The following is a 27,973-nucleotide window of genomic DNA, read 5'->3' as shown; positions in this document are numbered from 1 at the left end:
GGGAAATAAGAGGCTTGGCATTATATTTTTAAGTGTTAAATAAAAAGATATAGCAGAGCATTGTACTAAGATAGGGATTAAAATCCACTGGCATATGGGCCATATTTATTTGCCATTTAATTTGGTGATTCTTCCCTCTTTCTTTATATCTCATAATTTCTATTCTTGCAGCAAGAATATGCATTTGTAATAAACCTTCCTTTACCACTTGGAAAGGGGCATGTAGTCCATCAGCTATTCCCAAAGATACTAAGGAATGAAGTCCCACCTTTCTTAACAAATGGCTTACTGAGCAGTGCCCGCGCTCTTCTGGGTTCCCCAAAGCTCCTCTGCCTTTTGCGTAGCCCTTTGAAATATTGCTAGTAGTGGCACCAGCATTAAAGGAATGGGAGAGTATTATAATGGCCACTCTCCATGTTATATGCCTCTTTTCTGGATAAAAATCTAAAGCCTATCACTAGTTATAAATATAAATAATGTTCATCCTGGTTCATAATCAGAGTTGCTATTGCCTTACTCAGAACAAGCAAATTGAAGTTGAAACAACTCAAAGAACCAGGTTTTGGTGAAGATGTGTCTCTTCTCTGCAACCTCATGGTTAATAACCTTCTCAACCTAATTGGGCACACATATAGTCATAAGGATATGCTCCATAGATAATAATTTGATACCTCTACAAAAAAACACATAAAACCCACACAGTCTGCAAAAAATAAGGTGTATATATCTAATGGGAAAAAAATATTTCAAAGGACATCGTAGGTGATGTGAACCTGTTAGTGGTAGACTTTATCACAAAGTGGTTGTATTTTCTATTTCAACAACAAAAAAGTGTGAAATTCTGGACTGAATATATCCAACATTTTATACATGTATGGTATACACCTAATGCACGCTACACACACACACACACACATGCAGACACATAATTTATGTTATTAAACATATGAGAAGATAATGAGTGGTGGTTAAGAGCATGGTGTCTGGAGTCAGCCTGGCAGGGTTCAAATCCTAGCTCTTCCACTTACTCTTTGGCTTTGGGTGGTTTGCTTAACCTCTCTGTGTCTCCTTCCATGTAAAATGAGAATTATTAGTGTATCTAACTTCATAAGATTAGCAGGAGGATTAAATGGCTCCATGAATGTAAACAATACCATGGTACCTGCTGCATAGGAAACACATGCTTGTGAAAATTCTGTCATCTTTTGATGATCACAGTGAGATTCATGTTTCCATCTCTGAGACTGGGATGTTATGTTGTGATGTTGGAACATGGAACGTGTATTTCCTGGTTTTAAGGCACAGGAGTCTCTGACTCGGAATATACTAGAAACTGAGACTTAGAAAACTCGACACAAAATTGTGGGTGAGAGTTTGGTGAGTGAGCACCAGAAGTAAGGCAGGAGTAGCAGGGTATAGTCTACACAAGCAGGTAAAAGAGAAACAAGTAATGAAAACAGTTAAGTTAGTGGGAGAAATGCAATCTATGCTTTGGAGTATTGTTTCCTTTGTTCTGCCTTCATGTAGTATTTCATTATTTTTATATAAAATCGAAGTTACCTGATTTCTACTGTCTGAGCTAAATAAAAATTGCAAAAACATATAAAACGTATTAAAGTTTTCAATACTTTATTCCTGTATTTTTCGATACTCTACACCAGATCCACATTTGCACCCATCACATCCTAATTAAGTTTCATTAATCATTGTGCGATAACTAGCACAGTTGAGGCATACGTAATTACTGAGAAAAATTCAAAAGACTCTTCAGGACTTATGTAAAAATCCAATTCCTTTCTAAGTAAAGTAGCCCAGTACATAGAAGACCTGAGGTATGTCTTTGTTTGAAAGACCATGATTTATTTTCAAATTTCAGTTTTATTTAAAAAATCTTACTTTTCACAAAGCTCAACCCAAATTTGGAGGGTGGGTTAGTTGTATATTTTTTTGTTTGTCTTTTTTTTGGAATGGCCTGCTGTGCATTTGAAGTGGCATCGTTATTTATTCATCTTTCTAAGTAACACTTAAAGTGTTTAGATTCAGTTTGCAGACTTGGCTATTTATTGGCAGCTATTGGCAGAGGGAAGTCTGGGTCACAGACATGGCGTTTGTAGGCACAGACCATTGTACAGACCATGTTACAAATACTAGTCTTATTTATAATTGCACTTCTAAATTGTGTGAAATTTTTTTAAAGTACAAATTATTTTTTCTTGTTTAAGATAGGTGGATAAATACATAAAAGAAGGAAATAAAATCAAACTCACATGTTTACATTAAGCCATAGATTTGCTAAAAATGTCAGCATTTTTCTCTTGAAATTATGGGAGTGGGAAGAGGTGTGTTTCCCCAAATATACAGCAGAAGCTGTATATTGCCCTCTTCTCTGGAAAAAGTTTCTGGGCAAATGGAAGTATTAAAGGAAAGGGAGATGTCTTTACTCTTCAGACCCCATCTATACAAACAGATAATACTATGGCAGTTTTCTGAGGCGACAACACTGTCTTCATGGTGAAGGAAAGGCAATTTGAGGGAGGCAGCATCTTAACTACAGGAGTCTTAGAACTAAGAAGGTTTTATCATAAAACCTACAACCCACCAAAACCTTAGACTTTCTGGACTAGACAGACCTATTTTCTGTTTGTGTGTGTGTGTGTTTTATTCTCTCCATGAGTAAACTCACATTAGAAGCCAGTCCTAATTATGGTAACCACTTTTACGGTTCTAAGGCAAGAGAGTAAAGGAAATCAATATAAAGAAAACACCCTAGGGGAAGACTGAATGAACTCGTAGTTCAGTAAAATTCTGTGACTAATCAGCATCTTCTTCTTTAGATCCCACATACAACCCCAAATGATATTCTCTTTACTTAGTAGAAAACAGTTGGAAACTTTCCAATTGCAACACCATCTTTTTTGTTCAATTGTCGACCAGTAGTAGTTTTAAAAGGAAATCATTTCTAAATCTTAAGACTCAGAGGTGTCTTATTTTTCCCTATCAAACTCATAACCCAATACTGAAGTCAGCAGGACCTAATGCCTAATTTGCTTATATGTATGGTGAAATCTAGTGCCAAGGATCATCCTTGACCATTTGCCCCACTTCAGATATTCATGATCCTCTACAGTCCAAAAAGCATTAAAGGTGGGAATGATGCCAGCAACACACAGTCTTCCTAGTGACAAGGAGCCTTCTTAGATCAAAGGAGCAAGGTGTTAAAAGACTTCAAACTAAACGGTCTTTGTAAGAGAGGCTCACAAAAGTAATGCCAAATCTCACACCCTGTTTCAGTTATGGAACATCAATGAAATAAAGGAAAAAATAGATGCCCATTCATTTTCTCTTCTGAACTCTTTTTACTGAACTACTTTGCTTTTCTCCTTTCTTACCATTGCAGTCAAACACTAGGATGTGATGCACTAAAACTGGAAAACATTATTAATGCTTTCAAAGACAAAATGAATGACTACTGAGGAATTAATAGCATTTAAGCCAATATGATTTCGCTAATGGGGCCTAAGTGGCATGTTGAGAATAATACAAGAGCAAAGTTAAAATGGGCACAGGAGCTATAAAGCATACATATGAAGCAAATACACATAATGATTTAAGTTGTCCCTTTATGTCATTTGTCACCCAGCTGCATCTGCTCTTACACCTGTGCTCCCTTCCTTGATCTATCTTGATACCCTGGAAACGTTAGGCCTGCAGCCAATTTCATACCGTCATTTCTATGATCAGACCCAGCTATCAACTTGCTCTTTTCTTATATTAAATCAAGTATCAACCCCAGGGCTCTGAACTCCTGACTGACAGGACCAACAGAAAGTTCTAGGATAATTACTTCTTAGGACTAGTTCCCAGTGCAAAGAGTTACTACTGACCTACTTTGGACTTACTGAAATAATTTATCAGGTAAGATAATTAAGGGAATATAAAGCTGTTTCTAAAACCAAGCAAGTATCAGAAATATTTGTTGAAATCATAAGTTAGTATTCCCAGTACTATCAGATGGGGCTTTATTACTTTGCTATGAGTCAAAGTTATTATGTTTGACTTAGAAGCCCTTCTTTTTCTTTATAAATTATACTTGGCAGGAGGTATCTGAGAGTCTCTTTGATGTATAAATATATTAGTTTTGACCTTTTTTCAGTCTAGATATAAAGAGAAACTGTCGTTTAAGCCTTTCTTTTCTTTGCCTTTTAACCCTTTCCCCATAAATAGGCATGCATATCCCTTTGCACTGGTGTTCCAATTATTTTCGAGGTGCATCCTAAATAAAGAGATGCCTTGATATGAGAGTGGATATATCTGTGGTGTGGACCACTCACCATGTGGACTTTTAACTGTCTTTTGAAAGCATGATCCTTTCCTACACATAGGTAAATATCTATAACTGAAGAATCTTTTGTAGCAATGGTCTTTCTTCCCTTTTGAGAAAATCTGACCAGTTTCTTATTTCTACAGCCTTGATGTTCTCCATAAGAAGAAGAAAAAGGCAAGAGAAAAACCTTGAAAGGAAATCATAGAACATAAGGGAGGAGCTTGTATAAGCTTATAAACCATCTGTTTCTCTCAAAATAAAGGCATTAAATTTTACGTTATTAGTATCATGGTTTATCAATGTCATTCTCTATTATTTTTTTTCCTTTTCCTCTACTCTCCTTACCCTTCCCCCGTTTATTTTTTTTTCTTTCCCGTGTCCAATGTACCTTGCTTCTTGACTCAAAAACTCATCTAACTATGAAAACAAGATCAGCTGATTGTGTACTGGCTTTTTAATTCTCACAAAGGTTTACCTTCATCTAGAAAATACCTGAACATCTTTGAATAGCTAGATTTACCCCTTGTGGTAAAATGTAAAATATTAATTTCTTAGGCTAGGGTTAAAGAAAAATCAGGAATTAATCTTTTACATTTGTTTCAATATTGCAGTTACAATAGTAACATTATTTCTCAGTACTACTTATCCACATCTTGTTATTATTTCATAATGTATGGTTGAGGAACTTGTATGCATAAAATTGTAGTTTAGTTAATGTCAAGGGAAAAAAATAAAACTAAACACTGACTTATACTCTTTGTTCCCACATAGCATATGCAGTATTTTATGTTTGTGAGAGGACCTGGCCATGGTTTCATCCAGAATCAACAGCACATCAAGCTTCCCTGATTCAGTTGACTAGAACTAGAGTCAGATCCCTCCCCTGTTGCTTCTTATCTTACTTTATAGACTCTTTCATTCCATGACTATTTAATTTAATTTATTGCTTTATTCTTGTGTCCTTCAGCTGTTTCCAGTCTGCCCTTCATGGCCATAACTAAATACAGTATGTAAACATGCAAAGGTATTTATGTAAATGAAAATCAATATGGTTATCATTTCAGCACCATTCCTTCTTGCTTACATTGGACATTTTAAGTACATTTTTTTTTTTTTTTTTTTTTTTCGTTTTTTTTTTTTCTTGCGTTATGCGGGCCTCTCACTGTTGTGGCCTCTCCCATTTGCGGAGCACAGGCTCCGGACGCGCAGGCTCAGCAGCCATGGCTCACGGGCCCAGCCGCTCCGCGGCATGTGGGATCTTCCCGAAACGGGGCACGAACCCGCGTCTCCTGCATCGGCAGGCGGACTCTCAAGCACTGCGCCACCAGGGAAGCCCTTAAGTACATTTTATCTGAACGCTAACAACTTTTCATTCTTACCTGGGAAGTATAATGATCTTCTTGGCTCCCTGCCCCCTGCATCCCTCTAATCTTCACAGCTATGGCCACTTAGCCTCATCTGGAGGTTCAGCCTTGTTCTGCATTTTGGAACTAATCTTGTCTCTAGGCTGGGGGCATACAAGATGTCCTAGCCAAAAGCTAACGGATTCAGCAACCAGTCATCCTTGCTGCTGGCTTCATTCTGACCTTGTAATTTATTTCTGAGATCTAGGGGCTTGTGCCAGCCTTTTGTAGCCAAGGCTTGGCTTTGTACACCCGTTCTGGTAGGTGGGTATCTATCCAGTATCTTCCCCTGATTAGCTTTCCAATTCCTTGATGACTGAGGTTCTGCCTTCTCCTTCTCCTTGCTCCCTTTGTAACCAAATTTCTTTTCCTAACTCCAGTACCCATGGCTGTTGAACCTTTCTGATGCCACTCACCTTGCCCAAGTCTCCTTATCCTGTATACCAGAGATCTGAACTTTTGCTAGAATACCAGGAGTGACACTGCTTGCCTGAACATTTTCCCGTTGCTTGCTGCAAGCTTCTCTCTTGTCACCAGTTCTAACCCTGCAGGTCTTCAGTCACTGGATCTAAGCTGCCTGCAATCTGGCCATCTCATTATTCCAGACATGACAGGAAAGAAATACTTTAATTGCATCTTTGGTTGAATTGTTATGCTAACATCCTCTAGTTACTTTCACCTCATATCTTCATCTTGGCTCTGCCACGTAAACATTTTAAAACTCAGTTTCCTCTTTGTAAAGTGATCATAATAGGATCTACTCTAGGGTATTTTGAAGATAACTGAGGAAAAAAAAAGAATGCGTACAAATAGACTAAGCTCATAGTAAGAAATCAGTAATTTTTATCTGCTATTATTGTCTCATTTCTTAAATCTTTGCAGTTGTAAAGTGAAACCATGTCACTTAAAGGTGATCATTAAAGAGTGGGGAATGGAAAATTCTTAAGAAAAAATTAGGGACTCATGTGAATTTTTAAAAAGTAAAATAGCTGACAGCAAGAAAATTTACAGCATTAAAAATAAAGTTGAGCTACAGATGTAGTCATCAGCAAACATTAAAACAAGATATTTTAAGGATACATTTATTATCAATGTGTCTTAATATATAATGACTATGACTATACAGAGCTTTAAAGCATTTAGGGAGGAGAAAGATTCTCTGAGTCAGTCATTTATCTTAGAGCAGTATTTATACAACCATCTGGGGGAGTTTTAGACAAGCAAAGTTTTAAGCCCCACTTCTCTGAAATTCTGATTCATTAATTTTGACATGGAACTAAAGAATCGATGTGTTTTAAAAATTCCCAGCCAGGTTTGGGAACCATAAAGTTCATCAGCCATTAAAATGTCCAGGAGGTTCCTAAGAAAACATATGTCTGTTTACCTCAAGATGGTCAAACCAGTGCATACACTCCCTGACTTGACTCCTAGCTGACCATTGGTTAGAAATGTTTAACTGGTATGGAAATCCTACTGATACCTCCTTTCATTAATGGGTGGCTATTTCACATGGCTAGTCAATAGCAGTGTTTATTGTAAGTACCTAGTTAATTTACCCTAAGAATCTCAGTCTGCTCAGTTGGAATCCTCAATTTAATCTACATTCAGAAATATTCTAAAATGTTTTAAGTGTAGACTGTTTCATTCTTGGCAGAATTATCTTGCCTTAATTTTTTCTTTCTGTTTCTTAGATGAATTGCCCCCTCCACCCACAAAAGTCTGATGAAAATGATTGTGTTTTTCCTTCAACTTTATTGAGATATAATTGGCATATAACATTGCATGTTTAAGGTGTACAACGTGTTTGATACACTTATATATTGCAATGTGATCACCACCATAGTGTTAGCTAACACCTCCATCACCTCACATAATTACCAATATTGTGTGTGTGTGGTGAGAACATTTAAGATTTACTCCCTTACCTACTTTGATCAAAATGATTGTTAACCGCTCTAGGCAAACACAGTCTGCATATTGAAAAAAAAATGAAAGGACACCTGGTTGTTTTTCTGCAGTTATGTGTGTAAAAGAGAGAAAAAGAGATAGAAAGGGAGTCTGCCTCTTTCCACTGTCATGCCATACAAAGACCTTTGGGTTGCTCACTTGAGGTATGAGATCAGGGTAGGACCAATACACGTGGCTGCCCTAGAAGACTAACATTTTGGGACCCATTCAAAATAATGAATATTATACATAATCTGTTCAGCATATCTTTACAGGAGAAGCTGAGTATTGCTTGGGTGAAGGGAGAAGTTGATCCTACGGGGTGGCTCAAAGATTATTCCTTGCCCTACCGTCTCCCTAATTCAGCTATGGGAGTGCATATGCATATCCTTTAAGTAAAATCTGTGCAGTTGCCCAGATCCACCATTTTAGGAGCAGATTAGCAACTATCCATTGTTTCTTGACCATGCTTTTTGAGAGATGTTCTGATACGTATGATTTTTCTCTCCATCTCTTAACATGACAGTATTTGGGGGTCTCGGTGATATCTTATTGTGTCTTATCAAGTAATGCCCTGGGCAGCTGCTTGGCTGACCCAACTTTTAGTTCAGCTTCAGAAAGTCCTTGCTGTTATTGTAGCCCTCACTTTTTACCCCCATGATAACTGGATTAAAAAAAAAATAAAATAAAAAAAAACTGCTGAAAATGTCTTCTTTTAGGAAATAATTGATAAAGTAAAAAGAAATTATTGTCATTATTTTCTTAAAAGAATAAAATAGCACATTACCAGACATCCTCAGCGTCTTCATCACATTCTGCACCAAACTGGCAAATATCACAGGTGGATGTCTCCTTTTGACTGGTTTCTCCTGAACCTTCATGGACTATAGGACAGAAGAAAGGGAACAAAAAGAATTCAGATAAGTGTGCACAATACCAACAACTTCAAGACTATTCTATATGAAACCTGCTACTTTTCCAATGGAGCTATTGGAGCTCCATTAAGATTGCCATATTTGGCTCCCTTCTTCCCTAAATTTGAAGAAAATTAACAATAATATGCTAGCCATTGGTATGTGGTGAATAATTCTTTTTACAAGAAAAATAAAACAAACGAGAGTACTGGATTTATCAAAATTGTTTGGCTAATGACCATATGAAAGTTAATTAAAAGGGATTTAGATTGTTACTTGCCTAGAGGAAAAACCTAGTGTCTATAAAAAAAATACTTGATATTTTCTCATTCTTATAGATTTTTTTTCATTCAAAGGCTTTAATACATAATTTAAAAAATTTAGATGGGCAGCCTTGACTTTTTAGGTACGTCTTTTCCCCCCCTCAAGATGCTAAGTACTTATAAGGAAAAATATATTAATTATGTTTTTAGAAAACATCTTTTAATTGGTTTTTACAGTAATTTCTTGAATCTTACATAAATATTGCACAGAGCTCATCATAGTGATTTCTTCTAGGAGAGCTATGAACATATAATTCATTTAAAAAATATATACTGTTGCTGCTGATGATTATTGATATTGGTCCTTTCTATACACATAAATTACAAGTGTAAAAATATACTATATACAACCTAATTATAAAATTAAACATTCAAATCAGGAAAGAATAGTGTAAGTCAAGAAAAAAATTTTAGTATTTGAGTTCAAGAAATAAAAATCTGAGCAACACTTTTGAGATGATGGATTACTGTTTACCCAATGAAAAAAATATGTAGTTGAAAGCAAAAATAGTTTTGCTTATAAATGAAAAATTGCAACAACCTAAGTACTGCATAGATAATCTTATTCCATGGACATCTTATATACTAAAAACATGTGTTTAAATCAAGAGATCCTTAAAACGTGCACTCTGCAAAAGGTTATGCATTTTCAATAGAAAAAGAACAGAGGCAATTAAGTATGGCATTGTCTCCTAGCATTATGAAGCCTAATAAGATAACGTGTTTAACAAAACATCATTGATTAACATGCACCCTAAACCTAAGAAATTTAACCTTACTTATTTTATTTTAATATGATATTTTTCATAATTTGTTCTTTGTCTATTAACATGAGAGTTATTAATATTTACAAAAGCAAAGGCCTTTATTCCTTGATTTTCCAATTTACTGCTGTGCAAATGAGTGATCTGATTTACCAGAGGGAAAAAAAAGAGCAAGAAGACATCTCTAAGAGAGTTCTCTATTTTATAGTTTTTCCAGGAAAGACAGAGAGATTTATTTTTTCCAAAGCAACATTTTTTCCCCTGTACTTGATTTGCACTGCACTTTTTAAAAGTTATGAATTAAACAGATCAACTTCAACTGCAAAAGTATTGATGGTATAGTTTTAAAATTGGAAGTCTAGAGAAATGGTGTTCCTCCCCAGAAGGAAGGAATTTTAGACTCTGCTAAAATAGACAGCACTTATTATCCACTCTATTATTTTAATACAGGCAAGACCATTAGAGTGGACTATGGGATAAGAAGGAAGCTGGGGACCTCACCTCAGGGGGTACTTAACAGCTGAGGTCCATCTCTTTATCACTTTCTTACTATTAATGCAACACAGAAGCTGTTAATGGGAGAGAGAGCCTTTTAGTGTTAGCAAGATTAGCAGCTTCTAGACTAAAGCGTCCCATCACTCAGGAAACATACTAACACAACGGGAAGGTCCTTAATGAACAGTTATAGCCATTTATGGGCAGCCCTATCTTCTTTCGCAGCAGGGATCCTTGGTTAGGGATCTACTGGAAGTAATCCAGGGGATGAATCATGCTACCTCAGCAAAACTAACAATAATAATTCTACTGGAAGTCACATTACATTTCTATAAAAGGGCAGTTATTGGTAGACTCGAGATGTTTGGAAATTCTCCCACACAGAGAAGTAAACCCAGAAGTAGCAGTAGCAAAACCTCTATCGATAAACGTTCTGGGAATAAAATGTGAAGCAATCACAGTGAAAAATAAGGTAAAATCTTTCCATATTTCCTGAAGCACAGATTTGCACCTTTGTAATAAACAAACAAATCAGTACACTGCTTCATTTAACACTATAAACCAAGATTCTTAAATAGGAGTGGGCTCAGAAGCTCTGGTAGATTTGGTTTGTTCATTTAGGTATTGTTTTTTAGATAAATGCCCTGAGATATCCTAGGAGGTACTGAATTTGTAGGCTCGAGGCTTGGATATGTATACTTTAAAAAACACATCCCTAAGAATATCTGCCCTAAACAATACTGAAAAGACTTCCTCTGGCCCAAACATCTTCCTCATGCGGTGAACGTCTAGCACAGGACTTCTGTCACTTTAAAGTGCACAGGAAGATTCTGATTCAGTAAGTGTGAGATGTAACTGATGCTGCTGGTCCACAGACCACATTTTGACTAGCAAGGTTAGCACTGCATTTTTCCCATCACAATTCACAATTTATTAGTGGGTAGTGCAATGGAGTCAGTGGGTCACTATCAGCATTTTTGTAAACATTTTTGTGTACATGAAGCAGAATATACTGGAATAGAAAACACAGTGCATCTTATTTAGCAAGCATAGGTTTTATTTTATAACACTGTTTTAGTTATACATACGTACATCCATCCAGCACTGCAATGTAAATTTCATTTCTTACTAAAGGTCACAGTCACAAAAGCTTGAACACTATTGATTTAGCACATGCTAGATGCTCAGAAAGTATGTGTTGAACAGGAGTGTTCCTTTTTCCTGTTCTTTTTACAGTATCAGAAACAGGAAGGATCGGTGCTTAATTATTTGCATTCATCCGCTGATTATGCAGGAATGAAATTCATTTATCCTAAAGTATTATTTTAACCATGCACTTGCATTTTAAGCCTTTTATTTTGAGTTGTAAAGTAAAAAATAATTATTTCCCTTTATTCTAAAACAACAGGTTTCAGCGTGTGACTGAGGGAAATTTGAGGAGCAAGGGAGGCAGAGCTCCTGAAAGCATATTATACCTAATATGCTACCCTACAGTTAAAACTGATTTAATTAATTCCTTTAAGAAGATTCTGGATTGGAGCATTATAAGAGATGATCAAATTGCCTCTCTCTCAAACTCTCCCTGCCCTCGTGGTTTCATCCGGAAAATTGTTACCAAAATTCCCTTATCATGACCTTGTTCTGGCCCAAATCAGTGGGTGTGCCCGCCCGCTGGGCCCAGTTCTCTTCCTAACTCACTCTAATGCCTCCTGGGCCTCTTATAATATTCCTAACCTATGTTATACTATTTCTGAAAACATGATGAAATAATATAATGTTCAAACACACAGTTATTCAATGTCATTTATTTGGTTCAAAATTTCACTAAAATTTACATTCAGTGAAATGCTCATATCTTTCAGTCAATTTTGAGGAACGCATGCCAAGACAAAGAACAACTCCATCATCCAGAAAGTTTGCTTCTGCCTTTCTCAGCCATTTCCCTACAACTACTATGTCTCTACATATAGGCTGGTCAGTAATCCGATCTGTCACCACAGATGGACTATTTTAGAATATTACATCAATGGAATCATACAATATGTAATTATTGTGTTCAACTCCTTCCACTTGGCATCATAGTTTTAAGATGAATTCAGGTAGTTGCCTGTATCAGTAGTTTATTTCTTTTTATTGCTTGGTATTCAATTGAGTGAATATACCACAGCTTATTTTTCCATTATCTTGTTGAAGTACATCTTGTTGTTTCCAGTTACTGTCTGGAAACAATAACTGAATATTTATGAATAAAGCTGTTATAAATAGTCTTGTAAAAGACTTTTTGGGCACACAAGTTATTTCTCTTCGACAGATACCTCAGTGTGGGATTATGGTATTCAGATAGCCACACCAGCTTTCTTTTGCTTATTGTTTCTGTCTTTTTTACTTTCAACCTGCTTCTTAACTTATGTCTAAAGTGTGTTTCTTATAAACAATATATAGTGGAATGTCACCTTTTTATCTAGTCTGAATCTGTCTGCATTTAATCAGGGTATTTAGTCCATTTACTTTAATGTAATTATTGATATGTTTGGTTTTAAGTCTCCCAACTTGGTGTTTGATTCATTTTTTAAAAAAAATTCTTGAGTTACAGAAAATTTTAACATACTTTAGGTACAAATTTTTGTCAGATACATGTATTGGGATAAGTTTTCTCAGTCTATTTTCTTGAACGTGTTTTGTTTTTTTCGTAGATGTGCAGAAGTTTTTATTTTGATGAAATCAATTTTTTTCTTTTATGATTTGTCATTTCTAAGAAGTCTTCTACTCGAAGCTCATGAAGATATTCTTCTATGCTTTATTCTATTCCCCATTTTTATTAATTTAAAAATTTTACTTAACATTTAAGTTTATGGTCTATCTAAAATTGGATTTTGTGCATAACGTGAAGTAGAGGTTGGGCTTCTTTGTTTTTACCACGTGGACATGATTTCTCTCTCTTGACCTGTCAGTGTGGTGAAATATGTTGATTGATTTCCATATGTTAAGCCAACCTCACACTTTGGGGATAAGTCAAACTTGATCACGGTATATAACCCTTTTTATATATAGCTGGATTTCTTTTGCTAGTATTTTGGTAAGTATTTTGTGTCTATGGTTCACAAGATATGCTGGCTGTAATTTTCTTTTCTTGTATTGTTCTTATTTTGTTTTATTATTATGGTTAAAATGGCCTCATGATATGAGTTGGGAAGTGTTCCTACTTCCTCTATTTTATGAAAGAGTTTGTGGAGGATTGGTATTATTATTTCATTTCTTTATACAAGGCTATTTAAATTTTCTATTTTATTGCTTCCTACTCTTATTATTTCCTTTATGTTATATACTTAGAGTTTATTTTCTAGTTTCTTAAAATGGAAGAAGTGCTTGATTTTATACCTTTCTTATTTTCTAATATAGGTATTTAAATCTGTACATTTTCTCCTAAAGACTGCTTTAGCTGCATCCCACAAATATTAATATGTTGTGTTTTCATGTATTTTTGTGAAAATATATATTGTAATATCCTTCAAGATTTCTTCTTTGACCCAAGGATTATTTAGTAGTGTATTTTTTTAACCTCCAAATATTTGAGGGTTTTCAAAGGTACATTATTTTTATTTATCTTTAATGTAAATATCCAAAATTCATTGGGAATCATTTTAAATATACAAAAGAGTTGTGTGGTCTTAAGGACACAGAGAAATGCAGGCTTCCAAGAGCCACTCAAGGTCTTAACATTAAAAGGAAAGTAATAAACATATAAGGTTCCATTAAATTCAAAGGACTGTGGAGTTAGGTAGGAAGACATATCTTTTTACTCCACCACCCCCCGCCCCAATGCAAAATTCAATCAAATGATCAACCTGGATGAGAGTTGAAATAAAAAGTAGATTGTGTGAGCTGCAAGAGTAAATTGTTTTGAAATCCTGAAAAGTCTGAAGTATTGAAAAGAGCTCAGCCTGATTGTCCAGGCTTTGAAACAAATCTCTCTGGAGTTTGACAGCTCTATGTCTCGTGTTCAAGATGTTATAAAAAAAAATCCATCCATGGTGATCTATCCATCATGGTTAAAGAAAATATTCTGTTTAATTTAAGTCCTTTGAAATTTATTAAAACTTGTGTTTTATGGGCCAGAATATGATCTATCTTCTTGACTATTCCATGTGCATCTTAGAAGTTGTAACCTCTTGTGGGGAGTGATTTTCTGTAAATATTTATAGCTTAAGTTGATGGTCCAAATCACCCATAACTGTACTGATTTTTTGTTTAATTGTTCTATCTATTACTGAGAAAGGTGTGCTAAAATCTCTACTGGTGACAGTAAAACTGTTTCTAGTTCTCTTTTGTTTTGTTCTTTTGTTTCATTTTGTATTTGGGAGCTGTGATATTGGGTTTATAAACATTTAATAGTCTTATGTCTTCTTTAATAAGTGACCCTTTAGCATTATGAAGTGCACCCCTTTACTCTCTAGTCACACTATTTATCTTGAAGTCTACTTTGTTCTGATATTCAGATAACCACACCAGCTTTCTTTTGCTTATTGTTTCTGTCTTTTTACTTTCAACCTGTTCATTAAATTATATTTAAAGAGTGTTCCTTGTAAACAATATATAGTTGGATTTTGCTTTTTTATCTAGTCTGAATGTCTACATTTAATCAGGGTATTTACTCCATTTACTTTAATGTAATTATTGATATGCTTGTTTTTAAGTCTACCAACTTGGTGTTTAATTCATATTTAGCTAATCTTTTTGTTTCCCTCTGTTTCCTTTTCTGCCATTTTTTTAGGAAAATCAAATATTCTATGGTATTTATTTTGTCTTGTCTCTTCTAATAATTATTTTGTTATTGTTTGGGGTTATTATTTTGATGGCTACTTTAAGGATTACAATATACAACTTCAAATTATCCTAATCTATTACTTCATGAACAATTTAAAAACTTTATTAAAATACTATATTTTTAATTACCATAGTCCACCCTCCATGGAAGACACTATTGGCATATGACACTTATAGTAGATTGAATTATTTTCCCAATAAAAGGATTATACATTCCTCTCCATAGCCATATGACGTGAAGTTCCATGATATCACTGATAGGCTTATGACTTGTTTTTGCCATTGAAATGTCAGTGGAAGTGAGAAGATATATAAAAGCCAACATGTGGATTTCTACTTTCTTGCTTGTTCCCTTTGCATAAAAGAAGACACATCCAGAATACGAGCTGTTTCTTCAACCAATCCCAGAATGAGAAGATATATAGAGCAGGGCCATAGTTGACCACAGCCATGGGAGCAAGAATTATGTCACTTACTGATGCTGTAAGCCTTTGAGGTTTTGAGGTCATTTGTAACTATAGCTTTACCTAGTGAAAGATGGCTAATAAGACATGAATTAATGTTATTAATGAATTCTAAGGAAATATTTTCACATCATTTTCCATACCTCATATTTTGGTAGCATTACTATACAACCCTAGATCTGCTTTTAATTGTCTCCAGATCTCCCTTTGAACTTCTTACTATTTCTTTTCTATATTAGCATATATTCTGTAATAGTTAAGCCATGTTTATTCTATTATATTTTCATTTTTTCCCAACATAGCACTATCTTTCCCAGTCTATTCATGGTTCCCATTTTATTCTCCATGTAGCTCTAGCACATCACTTTGACAGATATATAAGTTGTCCCATTTAAATTAGGCATAGTATACACATTAAACATAGTATATGCAGCAAAGGAAGCCATAAACAAAACAAAAAAGCAACCTACAGAATGAGAGAAAATATTTGCAAACAATGTAACTGACAAGGGTTTAATTTCCAAAATATACAACAACTTATACAGTTCAATATCAAAAAAACACACAACCCAATCAAAAAATGGGCAGAAGACCTACATAGTTATTTCTCCAAAGAAGACATACAGATGGCCAACAGGTGCATGTAAAGATATTCAACTTCGCTGATTATTAGAGAAATGCCAAGAAAAACTACAATGAGGTTTCACTGCACACAGGTCAGAATGGTCATCATCAAAAAGTCTACAAATAACAAATGCTGAAGACGGTGTGGAGAAAATAGAAATAGACTCATAGACATAGAAAACAAACTAATGGTTATTAAAGGGTGAAGTGGGGAGGGATAAACTAGAAATTTGGGACTAAGAGATACACATACTATATACAGAGTAGATAAACAACAAGGATGTATTGTATAGCACAGGAAACAATATTCAATGTCTTGTAATAACCTATACTCGAAAAGAATCTGAAAAACAATATATATATAACAAAATCACTTTGCTGTACACATGAAACATTGTAAATCATCTATACTTCAATTAAAAAACCCAAAAAAACCCCCACAAAAAACACAGTATAAATATGCATAAATATAAGCCCAGGACCAGATGGCTTCATAGGCGAATTCTATCAATCATTTAGAGAAAAGCTAACACCTATCCTTCTCAAACTCTTCCAAAATATAGCAGAGGAAGGAACAACCCAAATTCATTCTACAAGGCCGCCATCACCATGATACCAAAACCAGACAAAGATGTCACAAAAAAAGAAAACTACAGGCCAATATCACTGATGAACATAGATGCAAAAATCCTCAACAAAATACTAGCAAATAGAATCCAACAGCACACTGAAAGGATCATACACCATGATCAAGTGGGGTTTATCCCAGGAATGCAAGGATTCTTCAATACATGCAAATCAATCAATGTGATGCACCATCTTAACAAACTGAAGGAGAAAAACCATATGATCATCTCAGTAGATGCAGAAAAAGCTTTTGACAAAATCCAACACCGATTTATGATAAAAACTCTCCAGAAAGTAGGCATAGAGGGAAGTTAACTCAACATAATAAAGGGCATATGTGACAAACCCACAGCCAACATCATTCTCAATGGTGAAAAATTGAAACCATTTCCACTAAGATCAGGAATAAGACAAGGTTGCCCACTCTCACCAATATTATTCAACATAGTTTTGGAAGTTTTAGCTACAGCAATCAGAGAAGGAAAAGAAATAAAAGGAATCCAAATCAGAAAAGAAGAAGTAATACTGTCACTGTCTGCAGATGACATGATACTATACATAGAGAATCCTAAAGATGCTACCAGAAAACTACTAGAGCTAATCAATGAATTTGGTAAAGTAGCAGGATACAAAATTAATGCACAGAAATCCCTTGTATTCCTATACACTAATGATGAACAATACGAAAGAGAAATTAAGGAAACACTCCCATTTACCATTGTAACGAAAAGAATAAAATACCTAGGAATAAACCTACCTAAGGAGACAAAAGACCTGTATACAGAAAACTGTAACACACTGATGAAAGAAATTAAAGATGATACAAGCAGATGGAGAGATATACCATGTGCTTGCATTGGAAGAATCAACATTGTGAAAATGACTCTACTACCCAAAGCAATCTACAGATTCAGTGCACTCCCTATCAAACTACCAATGGCATTTTTCACAGAACTAGAACAAAAAATGTCACAATTTGTTTGGAAACACAAAAGACCCCAAATAGCCAAAGCAATCTTGAGAAAGAAAAGTGGAGCTGGAAGAATCAGGCTCCCTGACTTTAGACTATACTACAAAGCTACAGTAATCAAGACAGTAGGGTACTGGCACAAAAACAGAAATATAGATCAATGAAACAGGAGAGAAAGCCCAGAGATAAACCCATGCACATATGGTCACCTTATCTTTGATAAAGGAGGCAAGAATATAAAATGGAGAAAAGACAGCCTCTTCAATAAGTGGTGCTGGGAAAACTGGACAGCTACATGTAAAAGAATGAAATTAGAACACTCCCTAACACCACCCACAAAAATAAACTCAAAATGCACTAAAGACCTAAATGTAAGGCCAGACACTATAAAACCCTTAGAGGAAAACATAGACAGAACACTCTATGACATAAATCACAGCAAGATTCTTTTTGACCCTCCTCCTAGAGAAATGGAAATAAAAGCAAAAATAAACAAATGGGACCTAATGAAACTTCAAAGCTTTTGCACAGCAAAGGGAACCATAAACAAGACGAAAAGACAACCCTCAGAATGGGAGAAAATATTTGCAAATGAAGCGACTGACAAAGGATTAATCTCCAAAATATAGAAGCAGGTTATGCAGCTCAATATCAAAAAAACAAACAACCCTATCTAAAAACGGGCAGAAGACCTAAATAGACATTTCTCCAAGGAAGAAATACAGATTGCCAACAAACACATGAAAGGATGCTCAATATCACTAATCATTAGAGAAATGCAAATCAAAACTACAATGAGGTATCACCTCACACAGGTCAGAATGACCATCATCAAAAAATTTACAAACAATAAATGCTAGAGAGGGTGTGGAGAAAAGGGAACCTTCTTGCACTGTTGGTGGGAATGTAAATTGATACAGCCACTGTGGTGAACAGTATGGAGGTTCTTTAAGAAACTAAAAATAGAACTACCATACAACCCAGCAGTCCCACTACTGGGCATGTATCCTGAGAAAACCATAATTCAAAAAGAGTCATCTACCACAATGTTCACTGCAGCTCTATTTACAATAGCCAGTACATGGAAGCAACCTAAGTGTCCATCGACAGATGAATGGATAAAGATGTGGCACATATATACAATGGAATATTACTGTGCCATAAAAAGAAATGAAATTATTTGTAGTGAGGGGGATGGGCCTAGAGTGTGCCATATAGCAAGAGGTAAGTCAGAGAGAGAAAAACAAATACCGTATGCTAACACATAGATGTGGAATCTAAAAAAAAAAATGGTTCTGAAGAACCTAGGGGCAGGACATGAATAAAGATGCAGATGTAGAGAATGGACTTGAGGACATGGGGAGGGGGAGAAGTAAGCTGGGAAGAAGTGAGAGAGTGGCATGGATATATATACATTACCAAATGTAAAATAGATAACTAGTGGGAAGCAGCCACATAGCGCAGGGAGATCAGCTTGGTGCTTTGTGACCACCTAGAGGGGTGGGATAGGGAGGGTGAGAGGGAGACACAAGAGGGAGGAGAAATGGGGATATACGTATATGTATAGCTGATTCACTTTGTTATACAGCAGAAACTAACACACCATTATAACGCAGTTTTACTCCAATAAAGATGTTAAAAAAATATGCATAAATAGAAACCTCCCTGTGCACCAAGTCTGAAATAAAGTAGGTGGTCCCTGAAACAATCAGATTGCATCAACAGAAAGAATGAGATTTCTAAGCTTAAATATGATTCATAGAGACTGGTTCTACACTCATTTAAATTATTGCAAAGTTTAAAAATAAATTTACACTAATTTTATATAGACCTTAATCTGAAGTTTTCAAAATTTAGAATGCATATTTTCTTTTTTGTATTTTAGAGTCAATATCAATCCAGTAGTCAGTGTTTTTTGTTTTTTAAATAGGTAAGATGACAAAGTAATCATGCCTTGGTAGGCATGTAATTTTTTCCACTTTATTTACATAGATAAAGGATTCAATATATCTGTTGTAACTAAAATTACTTGGATTATAAAATTATAAACAGCAATTTTTCTTTCTGAATAACTTACATACATTACTGTCTCATTATCACCAAAAAGCTAAACTTTTGAGTTTATCCTCTGATGAAGGAAAAATTCCACTTAAAGAATAGAAAGAAAATTTTAAATCAAAACCCTCCATTCCATTTTTTAATTTGTACAACTTGTCTATTTTGCCTTTTGTATGCCAGTTTTACCTCTCACATGCCTCTCCCACATGTAAGTTGAATTTAAATGATGGAAGCTGCTGACAGTTCCTAGAGGCTCAGACAATTCTAAGCTGTTGTTTTTGAGCTACAGCCATGTTGTCTTTTACATTTTCCAACATTTTCCTAGAAACCTCAATGACTTTAAAGAAAAATAAGAATAAATACTTTCTTTTTATTCATATTAAAATGTGATGATATTTGTCATGTGAATAACAAGTACACTGTTACATCATATTATTGAAATGCTAAAACAAAAAGAAGTAGCATTTTGATCTGCTATTTACAAAACTAACACAGATTAATTTTATATGTGTATCAGTGCCATATGCAGTAAGACGTGTTCAGATTTTGCGAAAGAAATTCATTATCTTTGCTTCTTTTTAATTAAAAGAAGTACAAACCCACTGATAATTTTTAAGTGGTTTAAATGCCAAAAAACTAAAGGGAGGCTGAAATTACACTTACACAAAATGGTTTAAAACAACCAAGCTCATGACTGAGCAAATGTGATTCTATATTAAACACTCAAAAGAAGAGATCATTACAGAAAATTTAATTTTTCATAATTAAGCTAGTTTGCTAGAGCTTGACACAGATTCTTTAGAAATCACATATAATTTATCTTCTGCACAGCTTAAAAAATTTAAGAGATTAATACAATGTTACTATGTTGAAGCAAAATTCTATTGTCATCATTTAAGTCTGACTGATTTCACTCAGTCCTATCTAAGTTAGAACTGAAGATACTCAGTTGATTAGAAAAAAGAAGAAAGACAATGAAGTAAAGAAAGAAGAAATGAGAGAAGGATGGAAGGAAGGAAAGAAGAAAGGACAAAAAAGCTTATTCAGCCTGATATCAGGCATGGCAGAATTCATCTGAGAACGTTACCATGCCAAGACTTCATGAAACTCTTATTGTATCAATCATATGATAATTATATGCAAAAATACTTTTAGTATTCTCAGTGTAATTAATTTATATCATTTTATGTAAATTCATAAAAATAATTAAAATTTTTCCATATTAAATGCCTAAAAGGTAAGAAATGTGTTTTTTATTGGTAAGTGATGAAAACTGACTTGGGCTGAATGAGCTACTGTAAAGCATAGAGGGTACCAAATTCCAATTAGAGGATATTGAGAAAAGACTAAGAGTTAGTAAGTGGAAACAGTAAATGTACTTGATACTTTTGCACAGATTTGTGATGAGGAAAACAGAGAATGAGGCATTAGTTGGAAAATGATGTACGGTCAAGAAAGGAGTTTTTTATGGAAGGATGGAGAAGAAGCATCATTGTCATGCTGACAAAAATGATGGTGCATAAAAGAACAAATTTATGCAGAAGAGAAAGGGGATAATCACAGAAGCAATGTCCTTGAGAAGGGATGGGTTTACAAACAGGTGCAGTGGTTGGTCTTAGAGGTACAAACATGTCTTCTGCTCAAGGAGGGGTGGCAGAGTATGTGGGTACAGATGTAGGAAGGAGGTGACACTGGAAAGGGGAGGATGAAATAGATCTCTTTTGGTTGCATTTATTGCCTGTATTGTATTTGTACTCAAAAGTTGAAGTAAACTCGTTATCTTATTCCAAGTAAGACAGTTCTTTGAAGGAAGTCCAAGCCTGGGCATCACAAACTTGAATTTTTGGCCCTTCTGAGTGGCCTTATAGTGATACTGAAGTAGGAGTCTTTGAGGGAGCAGGGAAATAAGAATCACAGAACAACATAATGAAATAGAGAAATAAAAATATTGAGAACCTTGTAGAAGAGGTCTTGCACCAAAACATCCTCATTTGGTTTCTTATATGAAGGGCTAAAAGGATTGAGGGAGGAGCAGGTAAGAAGTGGATGAGAAGTCTCAGATAGTTCACCTCAGAAATTTCCCAAAGAGCTCTAGGATGTTCTAGTACACACTGGATCTTGGAACAAAAAAAGCACTGAAGTGATCATTTTGTTCTTATTGATGAAGATAAGAATAAACTAAGAGCTTTACATTTTCTTTTTCTACTTGCCTGTTATGGGCATCAGTTGAGAGCATGTGATAGGAAGAGAATGTGAAATATAAGGGAGTGAACGTGAATGAAGAAAGACCAAAGTCCTTCTAAGTCTTTTCAACACTAATTTGTTGCTTTCCAACTTTGTGTTTAATTCTTCTAATTAGTAAATCTCTGATAACAAAGATATAGCTTTACTAACTTGCACTTCTGTATGTCATTAGTACCTGACCTTTGGTATTGATAACTTCAAGGCATTTTGTGATATAAGTTTTATTTGAATCATCAAATGAAGACTAAATTGCCAATACAGTCAACTCTAACCTACTTAATGTTTGTTTTGGTAGAGGGGGCTTTGCAATCTGGTAACAACTTCCATGTCATATTTCTTTCCTATTTTCCCATTCCATCATCACAGTACTAGTCCAGATCTTCATCATACTTGCCTAAACTTCTAGCTACTTGATCTCTGCACTTGCAAACTTGCCTGTCTTAAATATATGTCCCATGTATCTTATTAAAATGCAAATCTGATCATATCATTTAAAATTGAAAATGACATGAAGTAATCTAAAGGCAGTTACATGATAGGCAAAGTTCAGGGGTGATGCTAGGAGAGCTGGATTTGGGTTGCCCAGAGTCTTTTCTTGATCCCCAGATTTCTTATTTGTAAAATGAGATGCCTGCCCTGCTTGCTCACAGGCTGTGGTGAAGATTAAATAGGAGGACATGTGAAAGTGCTTTGCACCCTCTAAATTGCTCTGCCACCCTAAGGCGTTAACACTAAGAAAGTGTGAAAGTTGAAGTAAACTCGTTATCTTATTCCAAGTAAGACAGTTCTTTGAAGGAAGTCCAAGCCTGGGCATCACAAACTTGAATTTTTGGCCCTTCTGAGTGGCCTTATAGTGATACTGAAGTAGGAGTCTTTGAGGGAGCAGGGAAATAAGAATCACAGAACAACATAATGAAATAGAGAAATAAAAATATTGAGAACCTTGTAGAAGAGGTCTTGCACCAAAACATCCTCATTTGGTTTCTTATATGAAGGGCTAAAAGGATTGAGGGAGGAGCAGGTAAGAAGTGGATGAGAAGTCTCAGATAGTTCACCTCAGAAATTTCCCAAAGAGCTCTAGGATGTTCTAGTACACACTGGATCTTGGAACAAAAAAAGCACTGAAGTGATCATTTTGTTCTTATTGATGAAGATAAGAATAAACTAAGAGCTTTACATTTTCTTTTTCTACTTGCCTGTTATGGGCATTGGGTTTCACTGTAAAGCCTGAAAAACATACTCATCTAAGTCTAATTTCCAAGTCTAAATGAGACTTAAAAATAAAACTTATAAAGATCAAGGCTTGTTTAAATATATAACTTATTGATATAAATAGGCCAACATAATAAAAGAGCAGCAGTAATAATGAAGTCAATTTTAAGAGGTCAAGGCATTTCATAGAATTGGTAGTTGTAGCAATAATTTTTCTGAATTGTCTATAATATTTCCAGCCTATGTTTGCTATTAAAGATCCAGTCCCTAATTTTTGGAATCACAGTAGCCAAAATAAAGGGAAGAATGTCAGGGCTGGACTTCAGTGTTTGTGATTAGTTTCAGTCTTGGGTTAGATATAGCCACACTCTTTTCTCCACCCCTACTTGTTCTATATTGAGAGACCCTGTTTTATTTCTACAAGTTCCCTCTGCCTATTGGCTCTGGTTGGTGGAATTTGGCTACTCTTGTTATTCCTTTTTCCAGTCTACAGCTGTCTCTCAAACACTGGTTTAAAATCTGTAACTTATGACCTATTCCCTAGCACTCTTGAAAACCTTTCTTGTGATGCCCCATCTTGGAATCGGCCCCCACTAGCAGCCACGCAAGGCTGGCTCCACTATGACCAGTTTCACTCCCCGCTCCTGGAAAAGTGCTTTCAACTATATTATTTCGAAGCAACATAAACAATAGAAAGCAATGAAAACATATACAGTCAAAAGTAAGGATAGGGTTTCCCTGGTGGTGCAGTGGTGGAGAGTCCGCCTGCCGATGCAGGGGACACGGGTTCGTGCCCCGGTCCGGGAACATCCCACATGCCGCGGAGCGGCTGGGCCCGTGAGCCATGGCCACTGAGCCTGCGCGTCCGGAGCCTCTGCTCCGCAACGGGAGAGGCCACAACAGTGAGAAGCCCACGTACCGCAAAAAAGAAAAGTAAGGATAAAAAGGTCTGAATTATCCAATCTGAAATGTGAAAGAAGACATGAACATCTTCCACAAAATGGGAAAAAAGAAAATACAAAGCCAAACAAAACCCACAAAATGGTCTAAGGAAGCTGGAGTGCTGGAATGGGTTAGAAATTGACTTCAAGCTAATCAATATGACTTCTTTACAGAACCATTACCTCAGTCTAAAACTGTAAAGTGGAGGGAATGAATAATTGTGGAAAAGACAGCTAGATTTTTAAAAATTGCATGGGATTTTAGAGAAAATTTTATCACCATTAGATTGCCAGGGATTTCCAGAAATAAATGGAAAGAGATAAATTTTTAAAAATTAACAATGCTCTATTTAGAATTTCATAATGAGACTGATTTTCTAAACTTTAAGTTTTTAAACTCAAACCACTTTCATTTATAGTATCATCAAGATTCATGGACCTTTCATTTTTACATGCCTTACACCTGAATTGTATGATAATTGGAACTAAAATAATTTCCTTGTTTTTGCAGATTTGGAAAAAAAAAATTCTTCAAGTTTTGGGGAAATTTGCTGGTGAGCCTAAACCATAAAGATTTAGGTTTAACAGGGACTGTAGCTTATTACTACTGTTTAATGTTTGTTTTAAAAATTATAATATTGAAGGACATATATGCTAAAATTCTCAGGCATAAAAATATGATTTAATTTGATGAATAAGTAAAAACATAAGGATGAATGTAATAAATCCAAGAAAGAAACATTTTAAAAGATCAAAACATTTGTATTATTATAACATTGTGGGTTTCATTTATGGAATTAATAACAAAATAAAAAAACATATTTTTGTAAAGCTTTGCTATTGTTCATTTAATTTGGTCAGTGAAGTATTTCTAATGACTATGAAATATTGGTCAATAAGCAAACTTGAATGATACTTTAAAAACACAAATCTTGATAATGATACAACCCTGTTTAGTTCAAAGTTTCCCTATACCTTCAGGATAAAAATCCACAGCCTTTATCATTGTAATCAAAGTCTTTCATGATTTGCCCCCAACCTATCACCCTACCTTCATCTCTAGCACCCCTGTCATGCTCTTTATGCTGATAGCGACTTGTCACTTTGCCGGGCATTTACACATGCTGTTTCCACTGTCTATAGTGGCACGTCTGTGGCTAATTCTGATTCTAACTTGAAGATTCAGCAGTAGTATCACACCACTCAGGAAAGATGTCCTCATCTTTCACCCTCTTCCTTCATCCCCGGTCTGTGTTGGGCTCTTGGTTTGTACACCCGCCCATTCTCAGAATGTCTCACATTGTAGAGGTTTCCTGACTCTTCCATTGTCCTGAGAATTTTTCAAGGTCAACTCGTATGTCTCATTTGCTTTTATATCCATTCTTAGCACAGGGCTTGGGAAATGACAGAAAGTAGTGGTCAGAGAGGGGAGTTTCAGAATTCCAGATCTTTGTATTGTTGTACTTCTACGTAATAACAAGGTGTGACCACATTTCTAGACAGCTAAACTGAATTTGAGGAGACTGAGGAACCATGGGGCCAATGTTGAGAAGAAATATCAGATACACCCTTGATAGTTATTAATGTTGTGCATTAAAATGTCCAGGCACAGGGCAAGACTGCATATCTTGGATGCCCTGTGGTTGAACAGTCCATGTAACTAGTTCTGGCTAATGAGTTGTTGAGTGGAAGTGACACGAGTCAATTCAGGCTAGAGGATCTAATTGCTAGTTGGAGACCTTCCCTGCTACTGAAGGGTGCCTAAGATGGTCAGGAAAGGGAGCCAGAAAAGGGAGGCTATCACAGGGGGATAATGAATAGCAGTCAGATGTGGCACATAATTTGGAGAGAGAATTGACAATATTTACTGATGGATTAGGTGCAGGTAGAAAGTCAATGCTCAAGATAACTGTCCATTCTGTCCAGGTCCCTGAGTGACTGCAATGGGCAGAGCCAGTTGCCCCCAAATAGTATCTCGCCCAGCCAACCTGCAGTGAATATGGAGTGAGAATAAGAAATGAACCTTGATTCTTTGAAGCCACTAAGTTTAGGGGAATGTTTGTTACTACCACATAACCTTGCATAACCTAGCACAACCAGAGTATGTCAGAGAATGAGGTTAAGAGGCATGGATGCCATCTGTTCCATTGTGTTGATGGAACTCACCAGCAACTCCCAAGTACCCAACTACTGATGGTTACCTTGGAATAGAATATATGAAAATAAACCAAGTGCCGAATTATTGAGAAAAATGGCAGTAATGGGAAGTTCAGCAGGTTATACCAAAAGTGTGGGGAAAAGGTGGTATCAGCAAATAGCATGAGTTTTGAATAAGAAATGGTTTATTGAGTGATAGTGCCAGACTACATTGATGGTAGTCTGAAAATGACAGTAGGAAGCCAGAAATGTATGGCCTGAGATGGGAAAGTAGAGCAGCAATAGATAAGGTTTGGAGGGGTGTTACGCTGCCACTGGGCAGAAGACAAGAGAAAATTGTTGAAACATTTAAGACAATTTAATCTTACTCTTTCACTAGAACTAATATTGATAATAACTATCAAAAAGTGCAAGAATATACTAAATTCTTGTATCCTTAAATAGGCCTAATTTTACTTTTTCAGAGCATACAGGAACTATTTCCTGGTAATTATTGGTATTTTAAAAGCTATGTTCACATGCATGCTTTTAATGCCTTAAAGTCCTTTGACATGAAGGTTGGACTGTGACTGATTCAGGGTATCCCCAAATGGAAAAACATTTTTTTCCTATCTAAAAACACATTTTGCTTCCTGCCCAAATTCATACCCACACAACATTCTGTACTGTTGCTTTCATTTTCCCCCAATGCCGCTTAGATTTCTTCATGCATATTTGTATTTTTAGATCAGATAAAATGAATAGAAGGTTCTTCCCTTGAAAAATGTGTAGTGTGATTCAAAAAAATGTTAATGAAAAGAAATACTAAGTCTTGTGAAACATCGATATGTAGCAACTAATTGGAAAAGCAACTCAATTGCTTTTTCTTTGTGTTGTGTCTGAAGCACCGTTCTTATGGAATTATGCAGCTGTACAAGCACTGGTTTGGACAGATTTTTTAAATGGAAGAGATAGGGGGTGGTGAAACAATGTACTAAACACCATTTCTTTCAAAATACTCCTAAATATGGAGGTATTATGTAGGGACTAATACTATCTTTACTGCATCATATTCATTTTTAAGAAAACCACCTCCATATAGAACTACTTTCCACCAACACAAATACAGGTATCAAAATGAAGACGACTTTTCCTGGGTTGTTAAATTCCTTCAGAAACATGGGCTGTCTTTCATGACAACAGTTTCCTTCCTCCTCTGCTGCCACACAGCTTGACAAGCAGGTCACAGAGAAAGGTTGATAACTACATTCCTTTGCCTAAAAAGGGATTTCAAGAAAACAAGTACCTTAACTTCACTCTTAAGAGAGGGTCAGACGGCTGAGGCGGTGATTTGTGTACATATGGGCTAGTGCAAAGGAATGGAAAAAATATTTGGGTGAAGAATTTCTAAATGGGAAGATGTGTTTTAAAGACAGCTTCTATTATATGTCAGCTACACCAGGCAGAGTCACAGGGCAAGGTGAATAAACTATAAACAATGAAGTCTCCTTAGTGAAAACCTCTGCATAGTGAGAGAGATCTGTGGGTGGGATAGAACAGCCAAGAGTGTCACTCGCATAGTATATGTTTTTTAAAGCGGGTTTCACATCACTTTTACTGTAACTGGGAAGGATTTCAATTTTTTTTAGATAAATTACTTGGACTTAGCTTCTACTAAAAAAACCCAAGACGATATATGATCG

At 35.6% G+C, this 27,973-nt stretch overlaps 1 protein-coding gene across 1 annotated transcript in view; it reads right to left on the bottom strand.

The window, feature by feature from the left end:
- Positions 1 to 27,973, bottom strand: part of TMEFF2 (transmembrane protein with EGF like and two follistatin like domains 2) — a 253,932-nt gene that overhangs the window by 110,850 nt on the left and 115,109 nt on the right. The window contains exon 6 of the mRNA XM_007464955.1: positions 8,462 to 8,558. Within this exon, the coding sequence (XP_007465017.1) occupies positions 8,462 to 8,558 (97 nt within the window). The remainder of the gene's footprint in view (positions 1 to 8,461; positions 8,559 to 27,973) is intronic.

Source organism: Lipotes vexillifer, unplaced genomic scaffold (genome assembly GCF_000442215.2).
Source record: "Lipotes vexillifer unplaced genomic scaffold, Lipotes_vexillifer_v1.1 scaffold903, whole genome shotgun sequence".
NCBI lineage: Eukaryota > Metazoa > Chordata > Mammalia > Artiodactyla > Lipotidae > Lipotes > Lipotes vexillifer.
This window is presented reverse-complemented; position numbering and strand designations above follow the sequence as displayed.